Source organism: Salvelinus sp. IW2-2015, unplaced genomic scaffold (genome assembly GCF_002910315.2).
Source record: "Salvelinus sp. IW2-2015 unplaced genomic scaffold, ASM291031v2 Un_scaffold16363, whole genome shotgun sequence".
In the NCBI taxonomy this organism is placed as follows: domain Eukaryota; kingdom Metazoa; phylum Chordata; class Actinopteri; order Salmoniformes; family Salmonidae; genus Salvelinus; species Salvelinus sp. IW2-2015.
In genome coordinates, this window is record NW_019957552.1 from 67,963 (window position 1) to 90,958 (window position 22,996).

The 22,996-nt window shown below is 42.8% G+C and overlaps 1 protein-coding gene and 1 long non-coding RNA gene across 3 annotated transcripts in view; both read right to left on the reverse strand.

Moving 5' to 3' along the window:
• The window catches only part of LOC139027439 (uncharacterized), a 7,663-nt gene extending 5,084 nt beyond the window's left edge, over nt 1-2,579 (reverse strand). The window contains exons 1-2 of the long non-coding RNA XR_011479518.1: nt 2,504-2,579; nt 1,511-1,575 (exon numbers count right to left, since the gene is read on the reverse strand). This is a non-coding gene — a long non-coding RNA (uncharacterized lncRNA). The remainder of the gene's footprint in view (nt 1-1,510; nt 1,576-2,503) is intronic.
• A 6,104-nt stretch (nt 2,580-8,683) lies between these two features.
• The window catches only part of LOC112080525 (nascent polypeptide-associated complex subunit alpha, muscle-specific form), a 78,815-nt gene continuing 64,502 nt past the window's right edge, over nt 8,684-22,996 (reverse strand). For both annotated transcript variants that reach the window (XM_024146311.2, XM_024146312.2), the window contains exons 7-8: nt 18,897-19,029; nt 8,684-17,418 (exon numbers count right to left, since the gene is read on the reverse strand). In XM_024146311.2, the coding sequence (XP_024002079.1) occupies nt 12,283-17,418; nt 18,897-19,029 (5,269 nt within the window). In that variant the 3' untranslated portion in view covers nt 8,684-12,282. The remainder of the gene's footprint in view (nt 17,419-18,896; nt 19,030-22,996) is intronic.

The window sequence follows — 22,996 nt, forward strand, 5'->3', positions numbered from 1 at the left end:
CCACCACGAGAGGAGATATGGGCAGGATGCGTTTAGTTGTTCCAATAGTTGTTTTCTTTGTATATTTCATTGCTCTAACAAGCTATGTTTGTGATTGTCCAAAAAAGGTAGCGAATGGCTGGCCTGTTCTTATTAGGAGGCGTATTTAGTAAAAACATGTTTAATATTGTTATGTTGTCTTCCATGTGAATATGACATCTAATTCATTAAAAGTCTGTCTGCTGTTTTGTTTTATTTTTTATCTTAAGATTTTTTCTGTAGAGTATAAAAGGCATAATAATTTTTGGCAGATTTTCAAAAAATTATTGGATAAAAAGGAATACAAAGTTACAATAAAAACTAGTGTCACAAAAAAGAAAAGCTGTAAGGTATTTGTGACATCACTTAATAGCCATTTAAGACAGTGCTTGTTGCCCGCTGGCTCAGACACATTCCTCATTTTCTGTTGGACCGAGTGGTGGAAGTTCAAATGCAATGAAGAGATGCCCCTCCTGCTCTGAAATAGATGTTTCCTGTATTTACCATACTCTGAAATATAGTGAAAGGGTTTTGATCGTCGGTGTTATTTTGTTGAATGTTCGTGAATTTCTGTCATTTTATATTGGGGACATTTTGTCGTAGATAGAAGTAAATTATAAGATTCAAGTGAAACAGTACAGTTGACTGAACTTATCTGCTGTAGGAAGCTTTTATTGTGGATGTGCACAAGATGAGTCTACATTTGACCTGCATTAAGCCTATTGATGGCTGCCATCTTACCATTGTACTGTGGTGGGGGCATGGGTTGAATGACAGCAAACTGTAGACCTGCATCTTACCATTGTACTGTGATGGGTGGAGGCTTGAATGACAGCAAACTGTAGACTTGCCATCCTTACCATTGTACTGTGGTGGGGGCATGCTTGAATGACAGCAAACTGTAGACCTGCATCTTACCACTTGTACTGGGTGGGGGCATGGCTTGAATGACAGCAAACTGTAGACTGCCATCTTACATTGTACTGTGATGGGGGCATGGCTTGAATGACAGCAAACTGTAGACCTGCATTTACCATTGTACTGTGTGGGGGCATGTGTGACAGCAACTGTAGACCTGCAGTCTTTCTGTACATATCTGATTGGATCACCAATGAGTTGTTTTGTCCATTTTACCTGTACGTTAAATCTCTCTACTATGAAGGCTAATAGAACGAACTTCTAAGAGAGTGAAAGAGAAGGTGCCATCGCAGAGTAGAAGCAGTCACTGCATGTAATAGATAATATGAACTGAGCTCACTCCTGACATGGGTGATGATCAGCATCATGCCTGTTTAGTTCATATAGAAGGTATAAAGAACACCTAACAGTCGTTTTAAAAGTGGGAGAATACAGGACTGTGAAAGTAGATGGAGACTTACAGGACTGTTGGAGTAATATGGAGAACCTACAGGACTGTGGGAGTAGGATGAAAGACCTATAAGACTGTGGAAGTAAGATGGAGACCTACAGGACTAGTAGAGTAAGTGGAGACCTACAGGACTGTGGAAGTAGATGGAGACCTACAGGACTGTGGAGTAGGATGGAGACCTACAGGACCTGTGGAGTAGGATGGAGACCTACAGGACTGTGGATAGGATGGAGACATACAGGAGTGGTTGGAACCTACAACTGTAAGTGGAGACCACAGGACTGTGGATGATTAGGAGTATCCAGGAGATGGAACGACTAGACTGATGGAAGGAACCTAGGATGTTAGCAGGATGGAGAACTACAGGACTGTGGATATGTGATGGAGACCTGGTACTGTGGAGAGTGAGAGAACCTTACGGATCTGTGATAGGTGGAGGAACACTCCTGAGAGGGATTGCAGATGAGCACACGAATGATGTGGAGTAGGATGTGAGAGCCTAACAGACTGTGGTAGACATGGATGGAGACACAAGCAGGACTGTGGAGTAGGATGAGACCTAAGCATGTGAGTAGGTGAGACCCCAGGCAATGTTGGAGAGTGAATGGAGACTACAGGACTAGTGTAGATATGATGGAGACACAGGGACTATGGAGAGGTGTGAGACCTAAGGATACTGTGGAGTAAGATGAGAGACTCAGCCATGTTGAGAGGGACTACAGATGGGAGTAATGATGAGACCTACGAGGACTGTGCGAGGCTAGCCATGGAGACCTACAGGACTGTGGATAGTGAGAGCTTACGGAATGGGGTAAGTGGAGACTCACAGGACTGTGGATAGAGGATGGAGACCTACAGGACTGTGGAGTAGGATGGAGACTACAGGACTGGTGGGTAGGATGGAGACCTAAGGACTTGTGGATGTAGGATGGAGACTAAGGACTGTGGAGTAGGATAGGAGACCGTAGTGGACTGTGGCAGTAGGATGAGGACTAGACTTCAGGACTGTGGGAGTTGGTGGAGAACACGTATGGAATGGAGTAGGATGGAGACCTACTAGGACTGTGGGTATGATGGAGACCTACAGGAATGTGAGTAGGATGGAGACTATAGGACTGTGGAGTAGGATGGAGACCTACAGGACTGTGGAGTAGGATGGAGACCTACAGGACTGTGGAGTAGGATGGAGACCTACAGGACTGTGGAGTAGGATGAAGTTGAACCTATACACTGACTGAGATTTGGGGGGGTTACGGTCAAACTTTGGGATTTTAAGGCTGATCCTAGATCTGTGCTTAAGAGCAACTTCTACCCAGAGCATCCTGTTGCAGTAGACTCCATGTTTGCCACCATGTTAACCCTGGTCTAGATTCAATCAGATCAAGTACTCACCGGCGATAGCCGAAACCCGCATAGCTGATGTTCTAACAGAATTGGAGGTGTAACTACGTTGGAGCTCTCAAAATCGGCGAGCAGCTGCTCCTGATCATTGTCATGAAGCCACACCCGTCCCTCTCATGTTAGAAGTTCAGAACGAGAAAGAGTAGGCTTTATAGAAATAATTGAAAATCATTCAACTAAGTTAGAATTTCTCTCAGCCTAATTGAGGTGTAGATTACATATCACATTCCAATGTTCAAACAAGGCTGCATGGGCTTTCTCTTAATGCGACTCTGTGCAGACAATAGAGCCCTACAGTGGAGGTGTCATAATACCCATAAAACCTAGCGGTCAAACAGGGAAATGGTTCCAATCGTTTTTCGCATAGGGAAATTTCAAAGCACTTAAAATAAGGGCTGTGTTTCGTGTAGGCATACAGTACCATGGCGTGACGTTTTGATGACCATGTTCATCTCTCAAGTACAAGGTGCCTTTTATTAATATATTAGTCTCTATTTAATCTCAAGATCAAATTGCTAATTAGCATCAAAGTAGACATCATGCAAGACTACAAATCCCTGCAAACTCCTGCACGTAATCTCTGGCTGACACCTTTACTAACAGGCATTGTGTCAATTTAAAACTTGCACAAGACATTTCACAGAATTCTAATTTTAAAGAATGTAGCCCATTCATTAATTACTAAATGTAGCTAACATTAGACAGTAAATCCAGAGATTCTTACCTTCGCCTCGACTTGGCAGTCTCATCCAGATCATCATGGCATTTTTAGATCCTTATGATAGCCACATTAGCAGCTAATTAGCAATTCATTTTTGGGGGGGGGGAATACATTTGAATATATTGATAAAAGTCACCATGTCCTACAGAGATGTACAGGGAAGTTAACACAAAACACAGCCCTTATCTGAAGTATTTCTAAACTACCCTATGGGGAAAATGAATGGTGGGAAAACGATTGGAACTACTTCCTTGTTTGACCACTAGGATTTATGGGTATTAAGACTCATACTGTGGTACTCTACGCCAAGGTAACACGCCAGGAGCTGCTTGTGGATTTGACAGCTCTAACGCAAGTCCACCTCCGACACCACCAAAACAACCGTTCTTCGGATGTCAGCTAAGCGGATCTGATTGAATAGAGCCCTTAGTCTTGTATAACCCTGAGGTTTTCCTAAGGTCTCCACATTATCTGATATTGATGAAGTGTCATCTCATCCTTTAGCTAAACGTTTAGCTCTATCCCTCCTAGGTTTCAACATCAGTTCATCACAGTTCTCAGAAAAAGGACTTTCACAAGTATGGATATGGATGGTTGCAATTCAGCCCGATCCTTTTGGTCTAGTGTGAAACCCTTAAAGACTCAACCACCATACATGGACAGAGAACTGGACTCAGTATCATTTCATTGTGAAAGACAGTCTCTGTTGTATTGAACGTGTGCAACAACAACAAATATAATCACAAAAACTATTTCCTACAGATGTGGTACTTCGGTTGCTTTAGTTGTGTTCCGTCGCAGGTGTGATGGTGGGATTTAACTGGAAGGCCCAGTGATGCTGAATATATGTAGTATCTATCTTATCTATTGCCACTGACAAAATGTTTACTCCTCCACTTTTCATTCATTAAACTTTGTGTGTACTTTTAACATGGACTCTAACATGTCCCTTCATTGGTTTGAATGGAGCTTGTGTGTGTGATAAGGTTGAGGGGGGAGGGGGGGGTCAACAGAGTTCAAAATCAGTTTGAGTGACCTGACTTGGAATATGTTTAAATGTTTTTTATTTTAAAGCATGTACAGTGGGGCAAAAAAGTATTTAGTCAGCCACCAATTGTGCAAGTTCTCCCACTTAAAAATATGAGAGAGGCATGTAATTTTCATCATAGGTACACTTCAACTATGACAGACAAAATGAGAAAAGAAAATCCAGAAAATCACATTGTACGATTTTTAATGAATTTATTTGCAAATTATGGTGGAAAATAAGTATTTGGTCAATAACAAAAGTTTCTCAATACTTTGTTATATACCCTTTGTTGGCAATGACAGAGGCCAAACGTTTTCTGTAAGTCTTCACAAGGTTTTCACACACTGTTGCTGGTATTTTGGCCCATTCCTCCATGCAGATCTCCTCTAGAGCAGTGATGTTTTGGGGCTGTTGCTGGGCAACACGGACTTTCAACTCCCTCCAAAGATTTTCTATGGGGTTGAGATCTGGAGACTGGCTAGGCCACTCCAGGACCTTGAAATGCTTCTTACGAAGCCACTCCTTCGTTGGGGATCATTGTCATGCTGAAAGACCCAGCCACGTTTCATCTTCAATGCCCTTGCTGATGGAAGGAGGTTTTCACTCAAAATCTCACGATACATGGCCCCATTCATTCTTTCCTTTACACGGACCAGTCGTCCTGGTCCCTTTGCAGAAAAACAGCCCCAAAGCATGATGTTTCCACCCCCATGCTTCACAGTAGGTATGGTGTTCTTTGGATGCAACTCAGCATTCTTTGTCCTCCAAACACAACGAGTTGAGTTTTTACCAAAAAGTTCTATTTTGGTTTCATCTGACCATGTTTCATTCTCCCAATCTTCTTCTGGATCATCCAAATGCTCTCTAGCAAACTTCAGACAGGCCTGGAGATGTACTGGCTTAAGCAGGGGGACACGTCTGGCACTGCAGGATTTGAGTCCCTGGCGGCGTAGTGTGTTACTGATGGTAGGCTTTGTTACTTTGGTCCCAGCTCTCTGCAGGTCATTCACTAGGTCCCCCTGTGTGGTTCTGGGATTTTTGCTCACCGTTCTTGTGATCATTTTGACCCCACGGGGTGAGATCTTGCRTGGAGCCCCAGATCGAGGGAGATTATCAGTGGTCTTGTATGTCTTCCATTTCCTAATAATTGCTCCCAAAGTTGATTTCTTCAAACCAAGCTGCTTACCTATTGCAGATTCAGTCTTCCCAGCCTGGTGCAGGTCTACAATTTTGTTTCTGGTGTCCTTTGACAGCTCTTTGGTCTTGGCCATAGTGGAGTTTGGAGTGTGACTGTTTGAGGTTGTGGACAGGTGTCTTTTATACTGATAACAAGTTCAAACAGGTGCCGTTAACACAGGTAACGAGTGGAGGACAGAGGAGCCTCTTAAAGAAGAAGTTACAGGTCTGTGAGAGCCAGAAATCTTGCTTGTTTGTAGGTGACCAAATACTTATTTTCCACCATAATTTGCAAATAAATTCATTAAAAATCCTACAATGTGATTTTCTGGATTTTTTTTTCTCATTTTGTCTGTCATAGTTGAAGTGTACCTATGATGAAAATGACAGGCCTCTCTCATCTTTTTAAGTGGGAGAACTTGCACAATTGGTGGCTGACTAAATACTTTTTTGCCCCACTGTACAGTGCCTTTCGGGAAGTATTCAGATCCCTTGACATCAACTTGATTTGAGTCCTCGTGGTAAATTCAACTGATTGGATATGATTTGGAAAGGCACACACACCTGTCTATATAAAGTTCCCACAGTTGGCAGAGCAAAAATCAAGCCATGAAAGAATTGTCTATAGAGCTCCAAGACAGGATTGTTTCGAAGCACAGATCTAGGGAAGGGTACAAAACATTTTCTGCAGCACTGAAGATCCACAAGAACACAGTGGCATCCATCATTCTTAAATGGAAGAAGTTTGGAACCACCAAGACACTTCCTAAAGCTGGCCGCCCGGCCAAACTGAGTAATCGGAGGAGAAGGGCCTTAGTCAGGGAGGTGATCAAGAACCTGATGGTCACTCAGACAAAGCTCCAGAGTTCCTCTGTAGAGATGGGAGAACATTCCAGAAGGACAAACACTTCTGCAGCACTCCACCAATCAGGCCTTTATGGTAGACTGGCCAGACGGAAACTACACCTCTGCAAAAGGCACATGACAGCCCGCTTGGAGTCTGCCAAAAGGCACCTAAAGACTCTCAGACCATGAGAAACCAGATTCTCTGATATGATGAAACCAAGATTGAACTCCTTGGCCTGAACGCCAAGCGTCACATCTGGAGGAAACCTGGCACCATCCCTATGGTGAAGCACGGTGGTGGCAGCATCATGCTGTGGGGAGTTTTTCAGGGGCAGGGACTGGGAGGCTAGTCAGGATCGAGTCAAAGATGAACGGAGCAAAGTACAGAGATCCTTGATGAAAACCTGCTCCAGAGCGTTCAGGTCCTCAGACTGGGGTGAAGGTTCACCTTCCAACAGGACAATGACCCTAAGCACACAGCCAAGACAATGCAGGAGTGGCTTCGGGACAAGTCTCTGAATGTCTTGAGTGGCCCAGCCAGAGCCCGGACTTGAACCCGATCAAACATCTCTAGAGACCTTAAAATAGCTGTGCAACAATGCTCCCCATCCAAACTGACAGAGCTAGAGAGGATCTGCAGAGAAGAATGGGAGAAACTCGCCAAATACAGGTGTGCTAAGCTTGTAGCGTCTAACCCAAGAAGACTCAAGGTTGTATTAGCTGCCAAAGGTGCTTCAACAAAGTACTAAGTAAAGGGTCTGAATACTTAAGTAAATATGATATTTATTTTTTTTAATAATTTTTTTTATAAATTAGCAAAATTTTCTAAAAGACCTGTTTTTGCTTTGTCATTATGGGGTATTGTGTGTAGATTGAGGTATCCAGTTTCAATTCAAGCTGTAACAAAATGTTGAAAAAGTCAAGGGGTCTGAATACTTTCCGAATGTTTTTAGAAACTTTTGCAAATTTACAGTATCTCATTTACATAAGTATTCACGCCCCGAGTCAATACATGTTAGAATCACCTTTGGCAGTGATTACAGCGGTGAGTCTTTCTAGGTAAGTCTAAGAGCTTTGCAAAGCTGGATTGTACAATATTTGCACATCATTATTTCAATTATTCAAGCTCTGTGAAGTTGGTTGTTGATCATTGCTAGACAGCCATGTTCAAGTACAGTTTTACCTCAAAACTGTTAACTAGGCCATTTAGGAAGATTAAATGTCGTCGGTAATCAACGTGTAGATTTGGGACTTTTTAGGTTATCGTCCTGCTGAACGGTGAATGTCTCCCAGTGTCTGTTGGAAATCAGACAACCAGCTTCTCCTCCAGGAGAAGGCTTATCTCTATTCTGTTTATTTTTATACTGAAAAAACTCCCTAGACCTTGCCGATGACGAGCATATCCATAACATGATGCAGCCACCACCATGCTTGAAAATATGAAGAGTGGTACTCAGTGATGTGGACATTAAGTTAATTTATCTACCACATGTTGCAGTTTTACTTTAGTGTCTTATTGCAATCAGGATGCATGATTCTGAATATTTTTATTCTGTACAGGCTTCCGTTTCACTCTGTCATTTAGGTTGGTATTGTGGAGTCACTGCAATGTTGTTAATCCATCCTCTCCGCAACTGAGTTAGGAAGGACGCCTGTAACTTTGTAGTGGGTGGGTGTATTAATACACCGTCCAAAGTGTAATTGATAACGTCACCATCAAAGAGATATTCAACATCTGCATTAAAAAAATACCCGTCTACCAATAGGTGCCCTTTGCGAGGCATTGGAAAACCTCCCTGGTCTTTGTGGTTGAAATGCAGTGCTCGACTGAGGGACCTAACAGATAATTAATTGTATGTGTGGGGTACAGAGATTAGGTAGTCCTTAAAAAATACTCAGGTGTTACACTATTGCACACAGTTTTGTACTCCTGAACTTATTTAGGCTTGCCATAACAAAGCACATTGTTACTCCTGAACTTATTTAGGCTTGCCATAACAAAGGGCTTGAATACTTGACTTGAGACGTTTAAGATTTTCATTTCTAATTAATACAAATTAATAACTCTAAAAACAATTCCACTGACATTATAAGATATTATGTGTAGGCCAATGACACAAAATCTAATTGTAATCCATTTTTAATTCAACTTGAAACAATGTGGGAAAAAGTCAAGGGGTGTGAGTACTTTCTGAAGGCACAGTGAGGATGAGTAGAGTGCAATTTTACTTGTAATTCCATGACGGTATGAACATATGAGAATGATATTTTAGAAGATCAAAGTGAGGAATACAGTTGTTTTAGTTATACCTCAAAATGACTGACAGTAGATTAGTGAAAGCGAACCACTGGAGATGGATGCATGGACAAACGAAGCATGAAACCAAATGTACAACTCAAACACCTTTTTATCTAGTCCAGCAAAAATACAGCGCCATCACCTTAAGACATTATTGGGATTAACACATAAATCAGTTATTTATTTTCCAATATACAAAATCAAAAACTATAAATATCCACAGTAAAGAAGAATAAAACATGTTCAAGTTTGATATTTGGTGGGTTGCTTAATTTAGGTCTACTGTATGTATTTACCTATAGGGATTTCTTAAATAACAATATAAAACATGAATTATACCTTTTTGCATTTACAAATGATGAATACGTGAAATAACCATGATAAAAATAACACTGTGCTAAAATGTGTCTTCTTTCTATTGACGTAGACAAATGGAGGTCAAGCTATTGCTGAAGTACAGAAGTGTCGCACCAAGAGAACATCTTCCTGAAACAAAATATCAACATAATCTGAGAACTAAAAATAATACATGGCAGACAAGCCATTTCTATAACAGTGGGATAAACACTATCAGTCAAAAGTTTTAGAACACCTACTCATTCAAGGGTTTTTCTTTATTTGTACTATTTTCTACATTGTAAAATAATAGTGAAGACATCAAAACTATGAAATAACACATATGGAATCATGTAGTAACCAAAAAAGTGTGAAACAAATCAAAATATATTTTATATTTGAGATTCTTCAAATAGCCATCCTTTGCACACTCTTGGCATTCTCTCAGCCATTGTCAAATTGCTGCAAAGAAACCACTACTAAAGGACACCAATAAGAAGAAGACTTGCTTGGGCCAAGAAACACGAGCAATGGAAATTAGACCGGTGGAAATTTGTCCTTTGGAGATTTTTGGTTCCAACCGCTGTATCTTTGTGAGTGAACGGATGATCTCAGCATGTGTATTTCCCACCATGAATCATGGAGGAGGTGGTGAGATGGTGCTTTGCCGGTGACACGAGTTCTAAATAAATCACAGACCAAGGCACACTTAACCAGCATGGCTACCACAGCATTCTGCAGCGATACACCATCCCATCTGGCTTGGGCTTTGTGGGACTATCATTTATTTTTCAACAGGACAATGACCCAACACACCTCCAGGCTGTGTAAGGCCTATTTTACCAAGAAGGAGAGTGATGGCGTGCTGCATCAGATGACCTGGACTCCACAATCCCCCGACCTCAACCAAATTGAGATGGTTTGGGATGAGTCGGACAGCAGAGTGAAAGAAAAGCAGCCAACAAGTGCTCAGTATATGTGGGAACTCCTTCAAGACTGTTGGAAAAACATTCCAGGTGACGCTGGTTGAGAGAATGCCAAGAGTGTGCAAAGGGTGGCTATTTGAAGAATCTGAAATAGAAAATATATTTTGATTTGTTTAACACTTTTTTGGTTACTACATGATTCCATGTGTGTTATTTCATAGTTTTGATGTCTTCACTATTATTTTACAATGTAGAAAATAGTACAAATAAAGAAAAACCCTTGAATGAGTAGGTGTTCTAAAGCTTTTTACCGGTAGTATATACTGAACAAAAATATGAGCGCAATATGTAAAGTGTTGGTCCCATGTTTCATGAACTGAAATAAAAGATCCCAGGATTTTTCCATACGCACTAAAAGCATATCTCAAATTTTGTGCACAAATTTGTTTCAATGTATTTATTTAAATGTCCTTATATGAAATGTAACTCAGTAAAATCTGTGAAATGGTTGCATGTTGCGTTTATATTCTTGTTCAGTGTATTCATTACTGATCATACAAAGATATGAAAAGTAGAAGCATTTTCTTCAACAGTTCTCATATGGCCACCAGGGGTCAGTATACGGCAATATAGTCCAAATAAAAGGCAAACACTACCATAAAGCACAGGAAAAACATATCCAGCCAACATTAGATACAACGTGTGGCTCCATGTCGCGTCATTCCTGGTATCTGCTCTCAAACAGCAAACCCGCTTCCAAAATAGCTGACCAATGACACGTCTTCCAAGGGTTCATATCTTCAGTTGTTAATGCCCATACAGTTCAGCACACAGAGGGTCACGGTAACGTGCATGCATAGTCTTAGTTAAAGAAGTTTCGGAAACAAATGCTAATTCAGAAAAAAAACAAGGTGAAAAGGCTCAACAAGAATTGTGCTAGATGTAAATGCTACCGGCAGCTACAGCATGCAATAAGCAGGTGATGACCACACCAGAACATTCAACTTTAACGGGAAACAAATAAGATAAGGACTGGATCCGAGTTACAACATAACAAAGCAGGTGTAAATATCTCACACGCATTGCAACGGAAAAACCCCCTCCTTTGTTAACTCAGACAGTATTTGAAAGTTAAACAAAGCTACCATAACATCAGTTATAAAGCTACATCTCTGAAAATAAATATCCCCAGAATCTAAAAACAAAAAGACATTAAAAGAGAACTCGTCGGAATAACAACCCATGATGGGAAGCGGGGTGGTTTTTATAGCAGGAAGACGGAGGAGAGTCGGGAACATGGAGGGCTGAACACATGGAGGGAAGTTGTGCATTAAGACGCACAAATCCACAAATCTGGTGCAGGCCTTGAACAAATGACCAGATCTACAAGATAACTGGAGAAGAGTTTAACATGTGACGGACCCCAACATGACAACGTGCGCTGACCTGCACCAAATCCATATCTAGAAAGCTCCCTTTCTCACTCTTCCTACCGTACATGTGTATGTGCAATGGCCAGAGAACTGAGGCTTCACCTGTTGTCAACGCATTACTCTACATCTGATAAATAAGGCACCTGATCACAAAGTCACAAACTCCTTGATGATCACAAAGTCACAAACTCCTTGATTGCGAGATGGGCGGGAGACATTGATGAATATAGGCTATAGTTCCAAGAGAATGTTCAGTGAAACCTGAGCTGTGCTGCAGTCAGAGAACATCATTATTTATTTCGTAGCAACATGGTGCCGATGGTTTCATGCCATTAAACCTCACTATTTTTCAAACCGTGGAATAGACACTATGGAATATAAAAAACTTGGACAAACAAAGGTGGAGGACCTGGCATGCTGTAGTCTGAATAACTTATCAACTCTGCATCAAACCCCAAAATAAAATGGCTTACATGTTTACAATGCAGATTTACCATTATAATAAGATACATCTCCAGGCCAGGTAGACAACACTAAACAAGACAAAACCAGTATTTTTCCTCTTTCTTCAGCATGTCGATCTCCTTACAAACGATAATTTACCAACACCGCTTGGGAAGAACACACAAAAATAGATACTACCAGTCCTTTCTATTATATTCCAGATAAAACAAAACAACTAAATGTCGTCAGATTGGCTGTTACAGTCCATGTCTGCACACAAGCTTCATTTCTGTAGGGATGTCCTGGTGCGCTTGGCTGGAGTCTGTGGGCTCTCCTGGCTTCTCTTTGTGGCACCTTTAGGAGTTCCACTCTGAGCAGGTTCACTGGCTCTCTTTATGGCAGGCTTAGGGCTTGTACTAACAGTATGTGTAGGCTCCAGAGCTCTCTTTGTGGCACTCTTAGGAGTTCCACTCTGAGCAGGTTCATTTGCTTTCTTAGTGCCAGGCTTAGGGCTTGCACTCTGAGGGACGGAGGGGGGTGGATCGGCCTCCATCTTCCTCTGTGACCTAGTGAGAACCTGATCAGGAGAACCTGGTGTTTTGACGTCCATGTTCTGTTGAGGAGTCTCTGCAGCACTTTCAGCGCCATTGCTCTCAGTACCTTTACTTTCAGTGACTTTAGTCTCAAAGACTCTACTTTGAGAGGGTCTCTTTGTTTGACCTTTTGTTTGACCTGCTTTTGTTGCCATAGTCTTATCCACCCCTGCCTTCTCTGCTCCAACCTGCTGCTTGTTAAAGTCAGTCTTGGGGACGGTGGCAGGAGCAGGGGTGTTTTTCTGTGCTTTTGGAGTCATCACTCTTTGGGGAGACCTCTGTGGTGATGCACTCTCTTTCCTACTGAGATCCCGTAAGGTTCTACTGCTGCTGCTAGTCTTGACTGATCTCTCCAGGACAGCAGCTTTAACTGGAGACTTTCTGCTAGGAGATGGCTGTGCTCGCTCTGTTTTTACTACACTTGTCTCCTTTACACTTTTAGCACCAGAAACGGATAATTTCTGCCTCTGGGCCGGTTTCAATTTTGACGGTTTTGCCAATTTTTTCTTTGGGGGTTTAGAGGGTTTGACTTTGGAAGCTTCAAGCTCTTTTCTTGGGGCCCCTTTCGGATTCTTGGAGCTCTGTTGACCTTGCATCTTCTCCCTTATATTGGAGTACTTCCTCAGGATCCGGGCGCTGGCTGGGTTCTTGGCCTTCGCTGAGGCCTTCTGGCCGTCGGCTGGTTGTGCCTGTGCCTCTGCAGAGGAAACGTAGGCTTTGGTGGAGATCCGAGTGGCTGTAGTCAGCTCTCTCTTTTCCTTCCCTTTGGGCATACTTGTACTGACCTCCTGCTCCAGGGCTTTAGCAATCAGCTTCTGACTCTTAGGGTTGCTCTTCACAGGGGAAGCCATGGCAAACTTCTTCAAGTGTTTCTTCAAGCGCTCAGCTTGAAGGCTAGGGAAGACCCCTTGAGATGGCCTTTGGGACATACCGGGGAAGAGCAGCTGGGTCTCAGAGGGAAGACGTGTGTTCACCTTCTTTACGATGACCAGGGACTGGGTTTCTGTTGACTCCATGTACCACTGGCAAATGCTGGCTAGGTCCAAATCGTTCTTGAAAAGCATTTGAACTAGCGAGTACCTCTGATGATCCGAAGACTTGGGCTTGCGGACCCTGCGCTTACTCTTCCATATCGCTGCCTGTCTGTCTGCCTTATTTTTGTGTCTTGGCGTTGGATGTCCCTCTTTGTCCATCTGGACCCAGCCTCTTTGCATCTTATCGAACATGGTGTTCAGAGAGGAGATTTTCTGTTGGTTTTCCTCTACATCCAGTAACTCCAGGAACTTGTGTCGAGTCTGTACTGGAAGCTCCAGCTTGGGCAGGAGGAAAGGAGTGACTGAGCTGGAGGGCAGAGGGGAACTGACCAGCAAAGGTGATTCCCTCAATGGAGACTTGATGATTCTCTCTGGTTTGAACCTGATTGGTGATGGAAGTCTCACTGGGGATTTCAGCCTAATGGGAGATGCCACTTCACTCCATTTCTCAGCTGTGATTGGAGCACTGGTCGAGGGTGTGGGCGACCTCTGGACTCTCAAAGCTGACTTCCTGTTCTCCACTGGGGTCGGTGGGGTTGCCGGGGTAATGGACTGGCTGGTCACGTCAGTTTTACTACTCTCACTCCTCAATGGCATTCGCCCAGGTTTGTCTGAAGCACTGCTGACGGAAGACCTACTGGAATCTTCAGATGAAGTTTTGTTATCCATTGAAGTTGGTGCCGCTGCCTTCTTCAGCAAAGTAGGTTCCTCTGAATTTTTCAGCAAAGTCAATTTGCTTGATTCTCCTTCCTTTTTGAGAGTTCTTTTACTTCTTAGTGGACTACTTTGTGTGTGGGCCTCACTCTTTTTAATGCTTGTACCCTCTGTGAGAGCAGAATCCTCACTGCTAACTTGCTGATTCTCAACAATTTCAACTTCCTTTGCTACCATCATTGACGATCTGAGCTTTGGTCTAGTTTGCCCCCTAGTTTCCTCTGCTGTTTTCTCTGTCTCGCTAGGTTTTGCATTTGGAGCTGGCTGAGCTTTTTGAACTTTCAGCTCTGCAGAGCTCTGGGTGACTGCACTGTTCTGATGAGATGAAGGGAAGAGATGGGAGACGATAGGAAGAAGAGGAGAGGCAATGGGGAGGGGAGGGTTGAGCTCAGTGGAGGGGAGTGGGAGGGAGGTAGACGGTTCTGGGGCAACAATGAAAGTAACAGCCCCTTCAACAGAAGGGGAGGCGTCAGGGACGAAAGGGGGGGCGTCAGGGACGAGAGGGGATGCGTCAGGGACGAGAGGGGAGGCGACAGGGACGAGAGGGGAGGCGACAGGGACGAGAGGGGAGGCGACAGGGACGAGAGGGGAGGCGACAGGGACGAGAGGGGAGGCAACAGCTGCTGCCTGTTGCAGTCTGGCAGATCTGAGGGGTTGTCTGGACTCAGGGCTCCTGGAGGAGTTGACTGGTGTGTCTGGGACTTGAGGAGTGTCAGGAATGCTCTGGCTTGCTGTTATAGGGGCAATAGGGGTCCTTGTGTCAGACATGTTCTGGCTTGCTTCAGCAGGGGTCTGTGTGTCAGGCAGGTTCTGATTGATTTTAGCTTTAGGGGTTCTTTTGGGCCGTATGGACACAGGGCTTTTGATCACTTCGGCTGAAGGGAGTGAGACTTGAGGAACCTCTGGCATGTTCTCAGAATATTTCTCACATTGTTTCAGGGAGGCCTTGCTGAGGCGCTTCGACGAAGGGCTTTTGACGCTTTCCCCAGCAGGGATCGGGGTGAGAGCAGTCTCAGGTGACAATTGTGGAATCTCAGACGCGTTCTCAGAAGGGTTCTCAGTCTGTTTCAGAGACGCCTTAGTGGGGCGTTTAGTCTTAGTAGGAGTAGACTCTGGGGTAGTTCTGGCTGGTCGTTCACGCAAACATCTGTCAGAATGTCCAATAGGTCTACCATTCACATATCCACATATAATCATACTCTCTGTATCAATCACTGCAGCTTCCTTCACCCTTGAAGGAATCACCCGTGCTGGAATACCCTGTTTTTCAGAATGCCTGAGAGGCAATTCTTTCTCAACTGCCTTACTGACCTTTTTAGAGGACGAATCAACATGTGTCTTTTTCTCTTCAGGCACATTGTCGCCATCGCCTGGAGCCAAGTCTGGTTCAACCTCGCCCGTTTCCTGCACCTCTATCCTTTCACTCTGCACGGGAACCTCCATGCCAGCTTTTGCTTCTCCTCCAGAGACCTCAGACGGTTTCTGGTCAACTGAAATTTGCGGTTCCAGAGGCATTGCCTGCTCTTTGTCAACTGCACCTGCACCTGCACTCACTACCTCTTTGTCTTCATTGCTCTCCAGGGAAGGGGTCAGTGATGCAGATTCCTGTTGGGTTTCAGAGACAACTTTCTGGCCCTTTGGCACACTCTGCAGCATATCCTGGACAAGCTCAGCTTCTTCTGATGTCTTATCCTGTGATAAGTTTACATCTTTCCCCATCACCACCTGCTCTGGGTTTTCACTTAAAACTATGTAATTGTGTATACTGTTTACATCCTGATCTGCCGTCTCGACCACAGTCTGAGCTAGATTATTCTCTGGTGCTACGCTCTGCCTTGGCTGCTCCGAGTTTGTCCCTGTACTCTGCTCGTTATCCACTGGGGGACTCTGTGAAGGAGGTGGAGGGGCAGTCTGCTCTTTGCACTGACTCTGGTCTGTCTGACTAATCTCAACGTTCAGTGCCATCCCACTGGCTGATGCTGCTGCAGCCTCCACATCCCCAGCCACCTCACTTTCAGCTGGAAGCTCAGAAGGAGTTTTCTGACTGACCGTCTCCACAAAACCTCCAACAAAAGGCATATCCACAAGAGGTACTCCCTCAGGCTTGCCAAGCACCTTTTTAGGGGTGACCAGAGTGATGAGCTCTGGCATTGGAGCGGGACAGTTGCCACTATCATTGCGGGCAGACGTCTTGGCTAATGTACGGACAGTCTTCAGCTCCCACATTTCCTCCACATACATGTGACCTCGGGTGCTTTTCCTGGCGTTGCGTCGAGGGAGCAGACGGTGCTGCCGATCCCGGAAACACTCTGTGATTGGTTTGTCGATGTAGACGATGTCGCAGTGGCCGAGATCAGGGTCGGTTACAAACCGACACACTGAGGATGTGTCCCTAGGCCGATGGTAGGAAGACCCCTTTATGGTCTTCCTTGCTGTCCCGGGGGAAACTGGGGGTATGTTGTTGGGGGTCTTTTCAGGTGGACTTTGTTTGACCAGCGTGTCTTTGGTATGTTCAATGGAGCCTCTTTGTCTTGTTGAGCGATCAGCATGATCGTGCCTTTTCACAGAGGAGCCTTGTCCAGAACTGTAAGTATCTGCTCTGGTTGAGGAGTCAGAAATGCCCTGCATTTCTTCCAAAGTACCGGCACCAGCAGGAAGAGAGGTGGTGAGCACACAGGATAGCTTCTTACCATCAGCCAGGCTGCTGGACTTCATGATTTTGATCTTTAGCGGAGCATGGTCACTAAGACGTTTACTCACACTGTCATCTGCGCTTCTGAACAGTGTTGCCAAAGCCTTAGAGTCCCCTGGGCCAGGTTGACGGAGATCCAAGGCCGGTCCAGTGGCCCCAGACACATTCCGGAACACAGCAGTCTGCTCTGGGGTTACCAAACTTTCTTGCCCCTCCGTCGATCCTTTTGGAGTGGAAGCCAGGGGAAGTTTCTGACCAGTCCTCCCCCTCTCTGGGGACTGAAGGCAAGGTGCAGCGCTAGGACCCTGGAGGGCTCCGTGCTCCACTGAGCAAGAGGGTTTGGAGGCAGAAGCTAGCGAAGTGCTGGAGGAGGATATAGCCTTGACCTAGAACAAGAACCACCATGGGGTTATTCAACACCTCAGTTTAGTTATTACATAGACAAAACCAGAGCCCTGTATAGAGTTTTGCCATTGAGGTTTATGGAATTGTTGAATTTACATTACACAACAACCATAGAATTAGGAATTAGAATACTAGAATGAACATGAACCTTATGACAGTATAAAAGGGCATCCATTTTGGTATGGAAGCTGGTCAGCCAGTGCTGTGATAAGATGGTGTAAAATATTATTTGCACATTACCTTTGCTAGCTAGCCAGACAGTTGTAGTGGAATGATTCCAAATGTTTTCAAATTAACAGCCAATATGCCAACATTCCATACAAACAACGCAGTCAATCCACAACCAGACACTGTCTGAAATCAGTTGATGACAGGACTTAGACAAGTTGTACAGCCGACAAGTACTGATATTGTATCTTACAATGAGACACAGCATTCCAAGAAAACAAACGTCTAGACATTTATTGTCTGTTTACATATATTTTAGTGCAGGGATCATCAACTAGATTCAGCCGTGGGACGATTTTTTCTTGAGTGGATGGTCAAGGGATCGGACCATAATTACAAATCATTTGCAGACTGCAAATTGCCCGCAAGAAGCCCAAACATGTATAATATTTGACTAAAACATAATAATTTCAAACCTTGCTTGCATTTGTATACAATCAAATATCTCTCTACGATGCGTGGGCATACTTTGGAACAGATTTCCAAAATTAAAATCCCTTGGAGCAGATTTGCCAGTGTTTTTATAGATGTATCCAGCGATAACACAAAATGAAATAAAAATGTTCAGAAAACTTGGGGGGATTTTTTTTTTTTAAATCACTGCCATTTGGCAGTTTTAGAGGCTATTTAGACAAACTAAATATTGGTACATAATTGTTATAAAACCTGTATAAACTGTATTCACAATTATAGAACAATATTTTCGGGTGACAATTTCTGAAATATTAAAAGCCTTTAATTTCCTGTATAAGTAAAAGCAGGAAATGCATCACCTAAGCCTCTATTGCTATTCATTCAAATTAGACTGGTTTGGACTTCTCCATGACCAAAATGGCTCCCACTATTGTACCATTCTGGAACTTTGAGGGTTTATGTCATAGAGATCCTATTAAATTACTAGAGGTTATGACTACAACAGTCTATGGCCGCCATGTAATGTTAATGAGGCGCTAACATGGGGAATATTTCAATAATACTATGTAACTGAATGACTAGAACAGTATTGAAAAAGTTGGCCCAACTCTCTATATACATGGCTCTGGACAAAACAATCACTCGACAGTACCTCAGTCTCTTTTACCTCCTCTGCTGTGATGTACGGTATCTTCTTGTTTACATATGTATGTATCCTCTGTTGTGTGTGATTTGCGATTTACTTTTCAGGGAAAATAACTTTCTATAAAATGTTACCGAATTGAAAATGCACAATGAGAGTGATGCCTATACAGACCTCTGTGTGTAGGAAGCCCAGAGCGTCGACAATCTGCCTCTGGTGGTGCAGACAGAGCTTGGTCATAAACTCCTCCAGCGTAGAGGTGGACTGCAGGTCCCTGGCATTTTCTGTAGTCAGCTCCAGACATTGACTGCAAGACAAACAGGACAAGGATGTTTATATTGTTGTCATGAATATACACGTACACTTACCAAAATGTCCAAAAGCATATGAATTCATTCAGACTCAGGTTAAAACATATGAAGACCATACCACAAGGATTATAATCTTATAGCTATAGGTAGGGTGGGGCGGTATGCCTTGTATACCGGGGTATCGTGAAATACCCACAGTATGATTTCAATACTGTAGAATATATTTTTTTACATTTTTAAAATGTGGATATTTCTACTTTTTTCCAATAAATACCTGCAGTCAACTTACTGACTTTATTGTCCCCATGGGGAAATTTTGTTGCAGTACACGTTTAAAGTGCTGTTTAAATAAACAAATTGACAATACAACTTTCATAACAATTACATACCAATAAAAAAAGAAGACTAGCCTGCTGGCCTTACTGGGCCGATAGGAACATTAGCCCAAGCTATTTAGGAGGGATTACACACCTGGCACAAATGATTGTCTAGATGTTTTCCTGCCGAGGGTGCCCTATATCTGCGCCCAGAGGGGACTAGTTCACTAGCTTACAGATAAGGCATATTGCATTCTTTATTTCAGCAGTTAGATCATTTTTCCATTATGAAGCTTACCGGTAGTTCACCAAAACAGCTGACTGAGCCAGTCATGTGTTTGTTTACAAAGAAGCACAACCAGCAAACAGAAGCTTCATGAGGTGAGCGATTCCACTGCAGCGCAATTTAGAGAGGTGATCAAGTTAGAAATTCACTACTCATGTTTGCCAGCTATACATCTTAGAACTATTAAGTAACTAACTAAGATGTGCCAAATACATTCTCTCCAGCTGTGTATTTGGTTTGCTAATTTGCTAGCCAAGTGACTAGCTTGCAACATCAAGCTTCTTGAATGTTGGTAACAGAAGAGACATTCCCTTCCTGGATTAAGATCCCTGCTGTGTAATATTGTTGTGTGTGCAGCAAACTGAGTAACCCTTTGAAAAATATGCATCACTTCATGAGCTGGGTTGTCTGTCCTTGCAATTAGTTTGCACGCACTCCTTAGCATTTACCTAGCATCCGCTATGGGAATTCCTTAGCATTTATCTAGCATCCGCTATGGGAATTCCTTAGCATTTACCTAGCATCCGCTATGGGATTCCTTAGCATTTACCTAGCATCCGCTATGGGAATTCCTTAGCATTTACCTAGCATCCGCTATGGGAATTCCTTAGCATTTATCTAGCATCCGCTATGGGAATTCCTTAGCATTTACCTAGCATTCCGCTATGGGAATTCCTTAGCATTTACTAGCATCCGCTATGGGAATTCCTTAGCATTTATTAGCATCCGCTATGGGAATTCTTAGCATTTACCTAGCATACCGCTATGGGAATTCCTTAGCATTTACCTAGCATCCGCTACGGGATATTCCTTAGTATTTGTTAAATTACATTTTCTGGGCCTTCTTTTTGTTTAAAAAAAAAATAGCACCCCTTGTATGCACCACCGGTAATAGGTGTAACCAACGATGGCCCAGGCATGATATGAAGGTATGAACATCTGAATAACGCCCACCCTAGCTGTAGGTACTTAATGCATTTATCCTGCTGTATGACAGCTTAAGGCAAATCACTTTCCCTATGAAGATGAATAAAGTATTCACAGCACCCATCTAAATGAATTGTTTTCTATAGTTCAGAAAGAAATTCTATCATAAAAATGCAACATACTGGGCTGGGCTACATGCTAAGAAGAAAAATGATATGGAGATAAACTGTGAAGGGATAAACATGGGATGGGATACATGGGATAGAACATGGGATGGGAATACTGGGATACATGGATGATACTATGGGATAAACATGGGATACTATGGATAAACATGGAAATGGGTACATGGGATAACATGGGAATGGTAAATATACATGGATGGGAATAAACATGGGAATGGGATACATGGGATAAACATGGGATGGGATAATCATGGGATAAACATGGGATGGATACATGGGATAACATGGTGGATAAAACATGGATGGGATACATGGGATAAAACATGGGAACAGTAACTGATCCATAATTCAATCATGTTTGTTTTTTATAAATCTAACCACACGTATTGATTTCACTTGTCCATGTCAGAATTTCCATCAGTTCAGGATATCCTCACATTCGATCAAATCTATAGAATGAACATGGCTCCATTACAACAAAAAAGCAGTGGTTATCATCAAAGCCCGTCTGTTGGTACATCTTGGTGACACCATCCCAAGTAATTATTTCATAGACCAGAAACATGAGGCTTATCATCCACATTGCTGGTGTAAAATGTTCACATGTTGATACTGTCATGACGTTGCCTGCTTGGGTATTGCAAACCCCATCCCCCTCTTCCCTGCCTCTCCCTTTCCTCCTTCAACCCATGTGTGATCACACAGAGACGTCCGTAAATTCCTGAGAATCTTCTCAATGGCCAAACAGTATTAAGAGAGAGGGTAAACTTTCAGGACAAAGGAATCTCTTCCACCTCACAGAACTTGAGCTACGACATATTTTCATATTCCTGCAAAAGTATTAAAGATCGGTGAAGATCCAGCTATTAACATGTCCATTAGTCCCCATGTGGGAAACTCATGAGAGATTGGGATGGCTACATTACCATACCGCTGTTTATATAATAACCTCAGATATGAGGTTTACATCTGTTTGTTGTATAAAATGAATGAGTGAGTATGATACTGTTTGTATAATTGTGTAATATGATTTGGGACTGTTTAATGAAGAAAAATACAAATCCCTTTTTGATTTGAACTAAACCCGAGGACCCGCCCCTGAGCCAGTTGGGTCAGACATCCAAGGACCGCCCCTTCCTGCTATCTGAATAAAAGCCAACTCTGAGAAATTACCATTAGACCATGTTTATCCTCCACGGGGAGAACGAAGGTTAAGTACCATTGCTGAATCTTTAACCATACCACGTGGTTAAACTCTTAGATGAATAAGAACAAGTCGTTGATATTGACTACTAGTCTGCAGCTAGGAATTCGGTATCATTGAACGCGAAGAAAGACAACCGCCGAAACAATTATTCTATAACGAATGTCACTCTGAACTATCCACAATAACCGAGACAGAAGGAACTCCAACCAAAACTAACTTCTCTCCAACGTTCAAGACGACACACAATGAGCGTAAATATATATATATTGATTGCAATTGTTCCCGAATGAGTGAGCGTTCATGTGTAAAGGATTAGCATGTCAATTGTTATAATTATGAACTCTGTAGTGACTTCTTGGTCGAACGCCAATTTTTCCTTTGTCTAACAAGCCGCCATGCCGGTTCAGCCCACTAGGGCATATTTTTCCCATCATTTCATGTAACTATTTTTAAGTTTGTTTGTTTGTTTATGCATTTCTGTGAATTAATTAGTTAGTAATAAATAAATGATTTAAGACAATTGATGTATGGATGACTCATAGTGAAGACTGGGTTCGTGCAGATAACCAACAATTTACGACGTTTGGAATGAGACTAACGTGAGGTAAAAATAAATAAATCATTAATCAGAAGACTATTGATCAGATATGAAAATATCTGAAAGGTTATATTGGGAAATTATAACTTTGTAATCTGACTACTTTCCCTGGTGCCCTCGAATTCATAGTTAATTAGTTCCGTTACAACTCAGTTGATCGCGTAATCCCTAATTACAGGAATCTTTGATAAAAACTATAAGTCTTCAATTTAATGATAGCAAAGACACGACAATACTATTGACACGCCATACAGCAACAAGAGTTAAGGCTGAAATATTGTTCTAGTTATATAAAAATATAACTTAATATCAACCCAATTAATGACTGAGTCAGACAATATGACCTTTATTACCAGCCATGGTTTCTAATTGTGTGGGAGGAATGAGACGCTCATGAGCAGTGTTAAATAGGTCTTTAGCAAAATATGAGTATTCACAGAGTT